This window comes from Typopeltis vanoorti, chromosome 2 (genome assembly GCF_054136105.1).
Source record: "Typopeltis vanoorti isolate ZY-2024b chromosome 2, IOZ_Tvanoo_1.0, whole genome shotgun sequence".
Classification (NCBI taxonomy): Eukaryota; Metazoa; Arthropoda; class Arachnida; order Uropygi; family Thelyphonidae; genus Typopeltis; species Typopeltis vanoorti.
The window spans coordinates 131,441,460-131,457,422 of NC_143550.1; the positions used below are offsets into that span (position 1 = coordinate 131,441,460).

Below are 15,963 nucleotides of genomic sequence, written 5' to 3' on the forward strand. Positions count from 1 at the left end.
TATCCAAATTTCCCCATCACTATCATGAGTTCTCTATTTTTGGGATTATCTATTTCCTGTTGTAGTTCTTCATAGAAATTTTCTATTTCTTCCTCTGAATGGTTACTGTCTGGTGCATATATTTGGATTATTTTAATTGTTTGACCTTTTTCTTTTGCTTGAAGTTTGGCTGTGATTATTCTAGGAGACACTGGATTTATTTCAATTACTGAGTGTGTAAGTTTCTTTTCAATTAATAATGCAACTCCTTCTCTGTGTCTGTTATCTTTTCTTCCTGAGAAGTACAGTCTTCCTTCTGGTAAATCCATGAATCCATCTCCACACCAATGTGTCTCTGATAAACCTAAAATACTCCATTTCAGTCTTTTTAAATTTTCCTGGACTAATTGCAATTTTCCAGGTCGGTATAGTGATCTTATGTTGAGGGTGGCTAAATGTTTCACATCCTTGGCTGACCACATTGCTGATTTCTCACCTACTTTATGTGGTCATCGAGTAGGCACCTCGGTTGTCCCATACGCAGTAGCATTATCTCAGTTTGTAGACTTTCTCCTGCTCATGAAAGTTACTAGCATAATAATGTAGCCAGCTTGCCATGTCTCTGCTACATCCTTTGGTCCATGGCTCTTTATTCAGAGCAACCCATTTGGGTTTCCCCCATCCGCCACCCAGGGGACGCACCTGGTAGGAGTGTGGTCTCCCCTAAGCATTGATTGCATTTCGTAAATATAACACTTGCTTCAGCACATGCCTGTGATCCTCATTTGTGTTAACAGTTCATGGTCTCCCCGAATGCCCTTTGCATTGCAGCAGAACACACCTGATATGTTGGAACCTCTTGATGAATGCAATGATTGCGTTAATCAAGGATCAATCATTAATCAAATTAATGATTGGGGGCATGCTTACAAAAACGATGAACAAACTGCTCACAAGCATGTCATAGGCTTTGACCATTTGCTCTACCAACTCCATGAAAGAAAATAATGCTCAACAATAAATGTCTTTTCTTCCAACTTCAACACCACTGCTAAAGCTAAACATAATAGCATAAATTCTACATGTGCTCTTCTGTTAATGCACATGCAGCTGAATGGCATAGCATATCTCATAGTGCATGTACTGAAGAGGGTGTCAAAGTTTAATACTGGTTTTTTTTTTTTTTTGCACCATACTGTATAACTGCCTCCATAGTGCATCTGGAAGAATGACAGGACACTGCACCCTCAAATGGAAATGGCCTGAGTTCTATTCTTGTGACGAGAATGAAATCCACCACAGCTACCTCTGATAGTGGATGTGTTGGGCTTGATGAAAGCAGAATAATGAATATTTTGTTTAGAAGAAAAAACAATGTTTGGTTATTTTTGAGATGTATATGTTATGTCAATATTGTAACTTTCTTATAAATGAATAAATCTGCAAAATGTCTTTTATTGCACAAAGGGAGTATGCAAGACCATTTAGCTCTAACATTTGAAGAGTACAAATCTTCACCCTTATCCAATCAGATAGATGACCCAATTTCATCAATGATTTTAATAGGCATCCAGGAAGCATAGCATATAAGTGCTGCTATCTTATGGTCTCTAACACTATATATTACTGTCTGAAATAACATGCATTCTATCATCAATTTCTAGAGCACCAGGATTAACAAGTACCCAGAGAGTTCCTCTAGTTAGCAACCAGAATCAGTCTTTTTTTTTTTTTTTTTCAGGTTACCTAGATAATGGAAGTATGTAGCCATTCTCACGTGGCTACATACCTTTTTTAAGTAAGGTAAAATGACAGCAACTACTGATGAACTCTCTGGGTACTTGTTACAAGAATTAATGACTGTTCTTTTACTGTGTTCATTTTTAATTTGGATATTGGATTTGGATTCTATGATTGATTTTCTTGAGTTTACAGACTGAAAAATTAAGTTTCTTGGAGAAAAACCTGCTTTCCTAGACTAACTTAGGAACTGATTGAAGATATACTTAGAAAGAGTTTTTCCCCACTCAGCCACCAGAAACGTTACTTCAGACCTGAAGTAACTGCTGTGTGATACACACACACACACACACCAGTGGCATCACATTCTCATTTTAGTTGGGTGTGCTGTTGTGTGGCTTATGCAACCTGCACTTCAAAATTCAAGTTGGATTAGAAAAGATATGAGTTTAGTTCTCATTGTGACATGTAGAGGTTACAGTATTTTACTCCTGGAAGCTCATATTTTTCATCCTGCATACAAGCAAATCAGCCAGACTACAATTGCACAATTTACAGGCAAAAAAAAAAAATTCTACTCGTAGGCCACAGATGGCATTATGTGTATATGGCGTAGAGTGTAAACAGTAACATTATTTTTAAATGGAAATAAAATATAGATAATTGGTTGCGTGGAGTACCCTCCCACAATAAGTCCTTAACCTTGCTATTCTGTTAAGAACAAGGTTAAGGACTTATAAAAATAATACATTATTATGTATTATTATTATTATTATCTGTTTTTTAATAGTTAAGTATAATATACTTAACAGTATAATAATAATTTGTTAAGTATAATATACTATATAAACAAACATAACCTTTCCACTTTTTTTTAACTATCTGATCTACACATGAAGGGTTGTTGTGTGGACAAGAGGGTAAGAAGAGAAATGCAGAGGCACCTGCTCACTTTTCTTTTTATGATTAAATAGCAAAAAAAAAAATCCATTAATGCCTTTTACTCCCTTATAAGGAGTAGGAGAGGCCATTTTCGCTCTAACTTTTGGAGACTGAGTGAGCAGTTCGATCTCCACTGGTAGCAAATCAGAGATAGATGGCCCAAAACTATCACTAATTTTAAGTAGCATCCAGTGAAGATATGGCATGCCACCTCATGTTCCCTAACACAATGTTATTGTCTGAAATAGTGTGGATTCTATGATTGATTTTCTTGAGTTTACAGACTGAAAAATTAAGTATCTTGGAGAAAAACCTGCTTTCCTAGACTAACTTAGGAACTGATTGAAGATATACTTAGAAAGAGTTTTTGCCCACTCAGCCACCAGAAACGTTACTTCAGACCTGAAGTAACTGCTGTGTGATACACACACACACCAGTGGCATCACATTCTCATTTTAGTTGGGTGTGCTGTTGTGTGGCTTATGCAACCTGCACTTCAAAATTCAAGTCAATTTGACCACATGATTGCATTTTTATCAATGTATGAAAGTTTTAAGAGCACATATCACATTAGCAATGCAATTACTTGTAAGATAGAGTTGAATACTTTATTTATCAATTAATTGTAAGCCAAATCCACATAGAGCGGGGAACAATGTGTTTAAGATATATTAGAAAACAATAATGAAGGAGAATACTATATTTGGTTTTGTATATTTGAATTACTCAAAGGTGTAAATATAATATTAAATTTGGAAGAGGAGGATGAAGCTTACCTCTTTCTACTACAATCATGAAATCCACAAAAGCTCTGGCAGAAAATGGGACATTTAGTAGATCATCAACACTGTTTTCCCATTGTAAATATGGGCAAAAAAGTTATTATTATTATTTGACACCTCCAGGGAGTTATAAATTATTTATATAAAATTATATATTAAAAATTGTCTATATCAGTGTCCTAAACATGTCACGCACAAGAAACAGATGAAACTCAAAAAACAAAAATAGCAACTCATGACAAATGACAATGTACGATTAAATTGGCTGATGCAATAACCCTTCACAGCCAGTGATTTCTGGGTGCTATTGTCTCAGAGAGCACCCTTCTGGGCAGTTTAAAACCACTGGAACAATAAGAATTTGGGCCCATGCACCATCTGTACATCTGTTCAAAGGGAACAAAGGTGAACAAAGGGAACACAAATATTTGTGACCCCACACCTGGGCTATTAAGCAAATGATGCAATGTTTATGCATTGAAAAGTGTCCTCTTCATGAAGCATTAGTATATTGTTTAATTTTAGGAATCGTGTTGTCGGGAAACAATTAGGGGAGTCTTTAACAGCAATAAATGGCAAAATATAATATCGATGATATCGCTATTCCACGGGTGTGAACCGCACATCTAACACACCCTGAATATATGCCCCCTGAGATCTACTTATAGTACCTTTGTATCATAGGTAGGCTAGTGGTTATATATATATATATATATATATATATATATGTTAAAAGATACCAAGCTATTTTAAACCTGTTACTCCATTTCCCAAGTAAGCAAACAGACAAGTAAGTCAAGTTTGCCCCTGCAAATATTGCAAGTCTAGGTGACCCCACACGTAGTGCAAGTCAAGGCAACTCATGGTAAAGGTGGTTAGCTCTGATCACTATTCTTAATATTTACCCTTAATGCAAAGCACATCTCCTAGAGGAGATGTATGATGCTATGTATTAAAGGCAAGGGGCCACTACCCAGACTGGTTTCGACCTTTACTGAGGTCTCATCAGTGGGAGCCAGACTAGAAATACTAAGATTTTAGTAATACAGAGCTTATTTTACCAGAACAAGTTACCATAAGGTCTTTTAACCTTATTAAATAAAAATCTCAGGATGAGAGATAGATGTAGAAAGTATTTTACCTTGGGTATAATAAATGTTAAAGATACCAAGCTATTTTAAACCTGGTATTACTCCATTTCCCAAGTAAGCAAACAGTGGTATCTTTAACATTTATTACACCCAAGGTAAAATACTTTCTACATCTATCTCTCATCCTGAGATTTTTATTTAATAAGGTTAAAACACCTTATGATAACTTAATAAATTTAGTTTAATCCCTTTATTCAAGTGTGAGCAAACAAAGTTTGTGCCTGAAAGAATCTTCAGGACTGGGTTAAGGTGGTGCAACACCAGGACGACTCCTTGCAAAGGTGGAGCAAGCTACTAACACTCCTATCTCAGTATCTCCCATAATGCAAAACACATCTCCTTGCAGATATGTCTAATGTTATGCATTAAGGGAAGGGCCACTACCCAGACTAGTTTCGACCTTTATTGAGGTCTCTTCAGTGGGAGCCAGGCCCAAGTGGAGATACCAGCCAGAAGCATTAGCAAGATCATCTTTACCTATAGGAGTTGCCAAATAGATTTGGCAACTCCTATAGGTAGATCCCTTAATGCATAACATTAGACATATCTGCAAGGAGATGTGTTTTGCATTATGGGAGATACTGAGATAGGAGTGTTAGTAGCTTGCTCCACCTTTGCAAGGAGTCGTCCTGGTGTTGCACCACCTTAACCCAATCCTGAAGATACTTTCAGGCACAAACTTTGTTTGCTCACACTTGGATAAAGGGATTAAACTAAATTTATTATATTCTAACCAAGTGAAAAATAAACTGTCAACTTCTTGTGGTAACTTGTTCTGGTAAAATACTTATAAACTATTCTGCCGAAAGAGGGCAGAATAGTTCTGTTGCATAAAGGAAGCTTCCAGACAGAAGTAGCAAATTATATACAAACCAATATTTAGAGAACCTGGTGAAATGCAAAATTCAAGATTGAGTGGATAAGAATATAACTGTTATGGGAGTAACCCAAAAGAACTTTATTGTTATGTTGCAAGTAAAAGAAAGAATGAATGCAAACGAATAACTTTACTAACTGTAGACAGTATCAGAACCAGATGGGATAGTTCAAATAATGGGTGCTCACTTCACCAAGATCTATCAACCCGATGTATGTAATATAGTATACAATATGTTTTGCATAATCTGGATAAGAATTTGCCAATTGAGGCAAATGGGATATCAGCACATGTTCAGCTGAACTGGTTAGGCCCTTAATGTTTAAATAATTTGAATCTAAGCTCAGAAAAGATCCCACAGGAATGGAAACAATAAATGATAATCCATTGCACAAGGGAGGTGCAAAGACTGAAGTGTCTAACTATTGACATCTCTGGAGTAATTGTAAAGATTTTAGAGAAGTTGGTAAGAACTCGCATAGAGAAATGGGTGGACAAACAACATATACTTTGCAAGGAACAGCATGGATATACTAAAGAATTGGATAAAGGGAATGGATAAAATATGATAATGTTGGATTTTGCTAAGGCATTTGATAGGATACCACACTAAAGGATGTTGCGTAAACTAGAGAATATGAAGTTCAAGTATGAACTATTAACTAGGATAAGTGGGTAGCTGATGGTCAGGTCTTTCTTTGGATCACTATTGTTTAATCTATATATTAATCATATATATATATATGCCAGTCTGGTCGGCTGAGTGGTTAGCATATCCACTCTACAGTCAAAAGGCTGCAGGTTCGAATCCCGATGTGGGCAGGGGTGTTTGTGATTGTCTGTGAAAATACTATTGGTGGTGGTCAGTAGATGGTGTTGGTGTAGATGATGATGATGGTAGTTGCGGTTTGTTGTAGATGGTGGATTGAGTGATGGAGACAGAGTTGTAGAGTAAGGTGCCCAACAGAATGGTATTTTTCCGTGTATAAGGTGATACTTTTTTCTAAAATTTTTAAACCAAAAATTGAGGGTTATCTTATACACGGGAAGTAACCGGTTGAGAAACCCGCGTTTGCTGTGGAGAAACTGCTGGTATCTTGTTTTCTGCAAACAGGATACTAATCACTAGCCTTTGTTAACTCTGTAGACTGACGTCATTAACAGCTGATTCTGAATAAATCAATTGGAACTCTGAAAGCACTCATATGTCTGCAACTCGTTGCTGTGGTTAGTTAACGCATTAACAATATTTTGAGCACTAGCCCATAAAAATGTCCAAAAATAAAAAACGATTGTCATATTCTTCAAACTTCAAGTTAAAAGTTATCAATTATGCAAAAAACATGGAAATAAAGTTTCAGATAGACAGTTTGGACCTCCTCCCACTGAGTGTATGATTAGACAGTGGAAATGTTTAAAATATTGATTTCTTAATTTTGGGTTCGAAAAAGTAGGGTTTGTCTTATGTATGGGAGCGTCTTATACACGGAAAAATATATTTTATTGGTGGGATTATGCTTGTAGTAATTGCCAAGGCTAGAAATCTTGGAGTTATGGTTGATAGAAAGTTTATTTTCAAAAGTGACATAACAAAAACCGCAAATACAACTCAGAGGATAACTGCTATGTTGAAACGAACATTGACATATAAGGATATGGAAATTTTTACTTCTTTACAAGGCTTTGATATGACCACCCCTGTACTACTGTGCATTGATTTGGTCTCCTGGGTTCTAACAGGATAAAGAACTCATAGAAAGATTGCAAGAAAAGTTACAAAGATGATAACTGAGGTTATGGAATGTATATTACAAGGACAGATTGAGATTATGTGGACTGCAGACACTGGTAGATAGAAGAAAGAGGGGTGATATGATAGAGGTCTATAAACTTTTGATAGGGCATTGTAGGATATCAGCTGATAACATTTTTCATTACATGGAGGGTGGGGAGAAGACAAGGGGGGGGATCTGTGGAAGTTAGGTCTGCATACGGTTAAGAGGTGAGAACTAGATTTTTCTCTCACAGAACTGTGAGTGAGTGGAACAGTTTCCCTGTTGAAGTAGTGATTGCATATAGTGTAAATGAGTTTTAAGAGTTTTTTCCTTGATTCCCTAGAGGTGTAATAATAATAATAATAATAATAATTCCTTCTTATTTCTTTCCTCCTCTTTTACCTGACTGTGTCGAGGATTTTTTTCTACATTTAATGGCTACCATATCGAGGATAAGGTGGTCAAGCTCTACGCCTCCTGGTGTGTGTCCTATGTCTGTAGATGCATGTGTTCAGGGTCCAATGTGTCTGTTCTAGGGGGACGAAAAACCTAAGTTTCCGGGCAAAAAAAACCCCTACCTCCGTATGAGACTGGCTAACTCACCTTTACTTGAAAGAGACCAGATAAAGGTTCTTCACGTCACTGATGGGAATCGAACCCAGGTCTTTCCGACCAAAGAACTTTATCTATACTAATTGAGCAATGGAGGCTCAATAATAATTTATTCAATCTATCTCTACCCTCTAGAACTGCCTTACTCTTAATGCGTTTTGCAATAACTTCAATCTCCAGCTCTTTAAGAAAAATGTCAACAGATTTCTTTCTTCTCAATCCTTGTATCTAACACATGGCACTGATGTGTGATAGGTTCTTGTACTTCTCATGTGTAGGAAAAATATAAAATTACATAAATAAAATAATTTTTTTTTTGTTGTTGCAAATTTTTAATTATGGTTAGTCTGTGTAAAAAAAGTCCTCATTTTTTAAAGGTGTTATTTATTTCTGGTGATGAGACTTCAATATATTAGTAAGCCAGAATTTAAGTGTGCTAGACCCAAGAATGACAGCATAAGTCATCTAACACCAAAATAAGCCAAGGCTTTCGAAGTTTTGTGTATATCTCTTGGCAACAATCTTTTGGGATTGAAGAGAAATTATATGGTGGACTAATTAAGGGGATAAAAATCCCTTATTGTTTTACAGTCAGTATGCGAAACTCTGGGATCGAAAACTACGATCTAAGAGTTTCATGCCGAAGAACTATCGGCAAATCCAAGCATAAGTGAACACCTGGTAGTACAACACCAAGGCAACTCGAAGCAAAGGTGGAGCAAGCTCCCTCACTTCCTTGATATTTTCTCATAATGTAAAACACAGCTCCTAGGAGATGTAATACTGCCTTACATTATGAGAGGTCACTACCCAGACCGGTTTCAACCTTTTTTGAGGTCTCATATATCATCCAGGTCTACCTACTCACTGATGAGACCTCAAAAAAGGTTGAAACCAGTCTGGGTAGTGACGTCTCCTCATAATGTAAGGCAGTATTACATCTCCAAGGAGCTGTGTTTTACATTATAAGAAAATATCAAGGATAGTGAGGGATCTTGCTCCACCTTTTGCTTCGAGTTGCCTTGGTGTTGTACTACCAGGTGTTCACTTATGCTTGGATTCGCCGATAGTTTTCTTCGGCATGAAACTCTTAGATCATAGTTTTTGATCTCAGAGTTTCACATACTGGCTGTAAAATAATAAGGGATTTTTATCCCCTTAATTTAATTAACTTCGCCCGAAAAAATAGCCGTTTGGCTTTTTATCTTATATGGTGGACTGTTTTAAATACAGCAAGGTTAAGCACATTCAGTGTAACCATTCATCACAAATAGTGTTATGGGACATGATGCTCACTGATCCTGTCTTTGAATTTCCAAATTTTATTAAGTTACCATGCAAAATCTAGCTAGTTATTCTGACTATGAGGCTATCTTGACCCCAATTCTGACTACAAGTAATTTAGTTTATTATGTATGTGTAAATCAGTAACACTTTTGAGGATTTAAAAAATAGAGACATCAGAGACCGATGCAAAAGTTATATTTCAAGACTGCTTTAGCATCCAGGGTTAACATTTATTGTATGTTTAGCAGAAATGAGAGGAATGATGAATGCTGGCTCTTTAAACAGTGATTAGATCTAAATAATAATAATAATAAAAAGGCAATGTGTAAACTGACTCTCTGGTCTTATTCAAAAGCATGCATTATTTCAGTTTGCTTTTGCATTACATAATGCACTGCTAGAGAGAGGGAGTATAGAAACTTACTGGTACACTAAGTCATCATCAATACCCATCCACTCTGATACACCTCTGATGTATCAGAGGACCGGTTTGCCGCTCCTCTGATACATCCCCTAAGGGCAAGTATTTATGCCTGTAAATCTGTGTTTACGGGGCCAGTCTGAATTTTGAGGGATGAAAAACCTAAGTTTCCAGGAGAAAATACACTCAACATCCATATGAAACTGGATAACTCACCATTTGATTAAAAACACCCAATAAAGGTTGCTTGTCGTAGATGGAATTTGAACCGGGTCAATAACATGAACAACATGTTAATTGTAAATAAAACAGATGCCAGCTTTGTTAAAGAGTGACCAGGAAAGTATCTGTGTGTGTGTGTGTGTGTGTGTGTGTGTGTGTGTGTGTGTGTGTGTGTGTGTGTGTTCTTTAACTTAACTACTAAATGGCTAAGCTGTCCTGTGTTTGATAGCATCAAAAATTTCTTGAGAAGTTTTTGGGTATACTACCCTAAATGGGAGAGTAGCATTCCAAATATGATGGATTTGCAGTTAGTATCTGGACAGTTGGAAACTTGAGTGAAAAAGGGAATGTCTAGGTTTTGGAAGCTGGGAATGACATAGCAATGATGTGTTTGTGGCAGGATACACTAAAGTATCAGTCCAAGAAGGAAAGTTATAGTTTTGACAGTTGAAATGAATGTTATCAAAGGGAAGGGAAGTAGAACTTTGGTAATTTTTCAAGGGAAAAAAAAAATAGAATTATGTTTTTAAAGGAAGCAATGAAGGTAATGAATTTGTCATTACATCACTGAAATCAGTGTTTAGGATACTGGTCATAGAAGATCTTAAATGGAATGTTTCAGCACTATAAGATTTGTGATATGGAAAGAAGGAATGGACAGTGCTGTCATCAGCAAAACTATGGATGGGGTTAGAAGTCTGTGAAAGAAGGAAAGCCATGTTTATGAGAGAGTCACCTCTCCACCTGCATGGTAGTACATCCTTCCTTCCAAAATGGTCAGTCAGTAACTATAACTATTCAGTTTGCTTTAATGATAATTTCATTAAAGTTATCCGTCCATAGTTGTTCTTCCTTTTTTTACTTGTCATATAGCAAAAAAACTCTCTGAAACTTTCTTTGGCATCCTCTCACATTTTACTTCTGCCTTCCTTACCATATTGGTCACCCTTCTTCCCTTGTACTGCTCATGAGCTATACTCTACAACTTTTCTTTTTCTGCAACTCCCACTTAATCATAGTATTCATCTATTTAACTTTTCCCTAGTTTATCCTCCTGGCTCTGGTTATACAAGTCTGATAATGCTTCCTTCAAGCACTCCTTGATTGACAATCATTTATGCACTGTTATTAATTTCTTCTCCAGATTCTTATGATGTGCCACTGCTCCAAGCTAGTTCCTCAGTTTGTCATAATCATCTGCTTGTAATTCCATATACACTGCTTGGAAAGAAGTCAATGGACACCTCATGGACATAGTGCATCATGGCATGTAATGAGTCACGTGTTTGTAGTCGGTATGAATTGGAGGAATATGATGTGCCCAAGTCAGTGCAACTGTGTCTGGGTGAAATAGCTGCAAAAAAAGGGAACTGATGGAGTTTAAGAGGCTGTGATAGGATGCCATGTTGCAGGCCTATATGCTCAGCAAATTGTTGACAAACTGGGCCATCCCAGGTTAACAATCAGTGATACCATACTGAGATGGAAGTACAGGGAGTCAACTGCAAGTGCAACACACAGTAGATGATCCACCACATTCACCAAATGTGACCATAGGGTGCTATGAAGGATAATATGTAAAAACCACAATTCCTCGAGCAACATGTTGAATGTGAAGTTCCAGGCAATGACTGGAACACGAACCTGCACAAAAACATTCAGAACTAAGGCTCACAACATGGGTTTCCATGGTAGGACTGGAATATATACAAGCCCCACATTACCCAAATCAACATGCAGCATCATCTTCAGCGGTACAAAGAGCATGTATACAGTGAGATGCGGAAGCTCGGGAAGCTGTGTTATGGAGTGAAAAAATCGCACTACACCCTCTACCCAGCAGATAGACAGATGTGGCAGAGGCCCAGTGACGATCTCTTACTAGTGTATAACCCCAAATAGGAAATTTCGAGGTGGCGATGTGATGATATGGTTCTGTTTTTCCTAATTTAGCCTCAGACTTTTGTTTGTGGTGACACGAACATTGAACTCCAAGAGGTATCTGAACATTCTGGACAATGCAATGCTTCCTCATTACATGCCTACAGGAAGAATGGTCCAAAATTCCCATTAATCACTATCTTACACTAGCTTTTGGAAAGTATACCCCCCCCCCCGCATAGGATTGCTGCAGTCATCACAGCGAAAGAAGGTTCTACATCTTATTAAGGTGAATGCCATTGCTGTTTGTTCATCACACTATGGTGACCATTAACTTCTTTCTAAGCAGTGTATACCCCTTCAAAATCTGAATCATGTCTCACAATCCCTCAGGTCAAGACCAACACTACATGATCACTCTTCCCAATCAGAGTCAATATCCTTACCTTGGTTACTGCCAAATTCTGATGGTATCACTGGATCAAGATATTCAATTTTCAGTGTGATGTAAGACAGTTCTGTTATTAAATAAAGATTTACTCGACTGGTATGGCTTGACGTGAAATGTCTCGTTTGGAAATTTTCAAAATTGCATGACACACAATACCTTACCTGCAGAATGTCACAGCGCAACCAACTGGAAATACGGATAATCCTTAGTTTTTGAATTAATCCATTGGTATGATTTGACGTGAAATGTCTCGTTTGGTAAATTTCAACATTGCATGAAATTTTCATGCAATGTTGAAATTTCATCCCCTTCCGGTGACAACTCTTCCGGTAGAACGAAGACGAGGTACCCGCTCACGCATTAGGGCGTCCACAACGGTCTCCCATAGGCTACCATGTTAAAGAACTGGCTGTTGGAAGGGAAGGAGTCCGATTTTCGAAATGGATTAATTCCCAAACCTGAAACGACCCGGAATTTTAGTAAGTTGCGCTATTCCCACTAAAAGGTAAGAAATTGCATGACATGCTAATTTCGAGTCGAGACATTCTTTTTCAAGTTTTGTCCTACTTAGAGAAGTGAGAGCTGAAACTGGTAATCACGTTTATTCATGTAATCACTGAAAATGGTGAAAAATGCGTTATTTGAAAGGAAGGGAATGATCATAGGTCTGTTTACAAACTTACAAAAAGGACAAAACACCGCTGTGGAATATATTTAAAAAAAAGCATTTATCGAACCCCCTATCAAATAATTAATCAATTCTAAGATGCGTACGATATTAGAATACACAATTACTCAACCAGCATACAAGTAAGTTACAACATTCAAATAACATTCTTGTATATCCCAAAACTCTCAATGCCACCTGATGGCCAGTTAATGAAGTTACAGCCTGTTATTGTTTTTGGTTAAACAAAAGTACGTTGAATTCATTTTTAGAGCATTAATACACAAATATTATTATTATTATAACCAGACATCCAGGAACTCATCGAGTGCTGGATTTTCTGTGTGACACAGAAAATCCAGCCTGGACGCACTTATTTTGGCACTGTTTGTGCTTTCTTTACACCAACCACCTTCCCTACACGGCAGCAAACGTGCGGATTATCTCGCTAGCAAATTTATAGGAGCAGGGGCATAGCTAGGGAGGAGCGGAGGGGGGTCCCCCCCGCGCGACACTTTGAACTTTTTTTGAACTTTTGCAGTAATTATAAAATACAATCTCAAGAACTCATTTCCAATTATTGTAATACTACTGCGAATTTTCCTCACAATTGCAGTAGGTGTTGCTAGTTGTGAGAGGAGTTTTTACAAATAAAATAGATTAAGAATTACCTACATTATTATGAAATAGACTTAACCAATGTCATCGACGATTTTGCTAACAGAAAATCAAGAAAAATAACATTTTATTTCAACAACCATCCGATTAATGTGACCTAGACCGCTTCTTCTTAAGATAATATTCCCATGCTCGAAATCTGATTTCGCCTATTTAGATTTATTGTGAACCTTTATGAAAGAGCAACTGAGGTAAAAGCCACCACTCAGGGCTGTACTTATGCACAGGCGCACGAAGCTGTAGCTGGAGCCCCCGAAAAACTAGGGCCAATTTATAATCCCCAAACAATGAGATTAAAGAGTTAAAAGTATATATAAAATTGAACATAAAAATATGATTGTGTTCTTTTACATTTCCTATATCGCTATAATATAATATGTAGTAGAAGGAGAATTACAGAGTAGTGGAGAACAAGAGATATATTTTCGAACTGAGTTAAGTGCCCTCCCACGATGAGTCAGGCTCCATGGAGTTGTCATGTATAATAGTAATAATATACGCGAGATCGGGGAGGGGATGAAAAGTTTTGATAAACACCTCAAACAGAAATTATATTAAAGCAATTAATATAACAGAATTATATCAGATATAACTGATATAACAGAAGCCTGGAGAAATTACTTCTTGGTATGAGACTTAATGCAAGAGAGTCAGGAAAACTAGAACATCAAGGGAGGAATGGGGGGAAATGTGTGTAAGTTTAGCTATTGAATACAAACGTGAAAAAGATATAAATGCCTTTGAACATGGTTATGTATGTGGCGTAGGAGTGGAAAAATATGCTTTGGGTTCGGGACCTTTTAAGTATGTCTGGGGAGGGAAAAGAGAAAATTCTACAACAAGACCAAATGCATTGCATATCTAATTATAAGAATAGGCTACTTCGTAATTTATTATGTCTATACACAAATGCCAGGAGCATTAGAATCAAAGGGGTTGAGTTTGTTGCTTTATTGAATACGATGTGGCCTAAGAATGTTGGCATTAGTGACACCTGGCTATCAGAATCAGGTATGGTAAGTGGGATCGAGTGTAAAGGATATACTATTTTTAGAAATGAACAGAAGAGATAGGAGAGGAGGAGAAGTCTACTAATGATATCAGATGACTTAAGTCCAGTTAGGGTAGAGATACAAGAAAACAGTGATGGTAACAATGTCCCATGTAGCGATGAGTTTGAGTCTATTTGGTGTGAAGTGGAGGTTAACAGAATGAAATATATGGTAGGGTGTTGCTACAGACCTGGCAGCTCAGTTGTAGGGGACGAAGAAATGCATCGCCAATTTAGACTTATGGGTACCAAGCGAATGATCATTATGGGTGACTTTAATTTTCCAAACATTGATTGGGTAGAAGAGAAATCTCATGATCAGAAAGAACAGGAATTTATTGAATTGTTGCGGGATAACTTTCTCAAGCAACATGTGAAAGAAGGAACTCGAGATCAAAGAGTGTTGGATTTGCTTATAGCGTCAGAAGGGATCTCTGTCAAGAATATAGCTATTTTACCAAAAATTGGTGACAGTGATCATAATGTTCTTTCTTGGGAAGTATCTACTTGTATTGAAACTCCGATTAAATCAGGCTATATGCTGAATTACAAAGAGGAAAATTATGATGATCAACTTAGAAGAATATTATCTTTGGTTCCATCGTATCAATTACTGAATGAAAAAAATGTCAGCAATGCATGGAATCTTTGAAAAAAGTGCTTGAATAAGACGGTATCTGAAAGTATCCCTAGTGTTCAAAAAGTAAATAGGTTGAGTGTGAAATGGGTGTGCGGCCTTATTAAGCTAGAATTCCACAAGAAGAAGATGATGCAGAGAGAGTATCGTGAGAATAAGAGTGAGAGGAGTTATGAAATATATAAAACTCAGGCCAGAAAAGTAACGAGTTGTGAGAAGAGCTAAAATAGAGTATGAAAAGAAATTGGCCATGCAAGCTAAAGGCAATCCAAAAGAATTTTATCGTTATGCCGCAAGCAAAACAAAGAATGAATGTGAAAGAATAACTTTATTTAATGCAGTTGGTACACGAGTGTCGGAAGCTAAGGAGATTGTTCAGTTAATGAGTGCTCACTTCGCGAAGATATATCAACCAGGTGTATGTAGTATGGTGCATAACCTCTAACTCTTCATCCAACGTAGTGCTACTGCTACGTTGGCTGAAGAATTAGAGGTTCATGTAAATGAGGTTGAAGAGCTTTTGCATAACCTGGATAAGAATTTGTCAATAGGGACAGGTGGAATACCTGTCCGTTTGTTAAAGGATTGTTCAGCTGAATTGGCTAGGACATTCACACATTTGTATAAATTGAGTTTCAGCTCACGAATGATACCGCAGGAATGGAAGGAATGTAATATAGTTCCATTGCACAAGGGTGGTTCAAAATCTAATGTGTAACTACCGAGCAATTAGTATTTCAGGTATGGTAGTGAAGATTTTAGAGACGTTAGTAAGAACTCGCATACAGAAATGGATAGACAAGCATTCT

At 37.1% G+C, this 15,963-nt stretch overlaps 1 protein-coding gene across 8 annotated transcripts in view; it reads right to left on the reverse strand.

The window, feature by feature from the left end:
* Positions 1 to 12,952, reverse strand: part of LOC150109436 (putative nudix hydrolase 6) — a 149,150-nt gene extending 136,198 nt beyond the window's left edge. Inside the window, exons 1-2 of one of the 8 annotated variants that reach the window (XM_090408218.1) lie at positions 12,805 to 12,913; positions 3,439 to 3,509 (exon numbers count right to left, since the gene is read on the reverse strand). Coding sequence is in view for 2 of the 8 variants with exons in the window: in XM_090408200.1 (XP_090264326.1) it covers positions 12,283 to 12,426 (144 nt within the window). In the remaining 6 variants the exon portion in view is untranslated. Of the gene's footprint in view, positions 1 to 3,438; positions 3,510 to 12,116; positions 12,213 to 12,282; positions 12,456 to 12,804 lie in introns of those variants that run through there. The other 7 variants (XM_090408209.1, XM_090408226.1, XM_090408252.1 and 4 more) reach the window with 7 other exon arrangements.
* Positions 12,953 to 15,963: the final 3,011 nt, after the last annotated feature.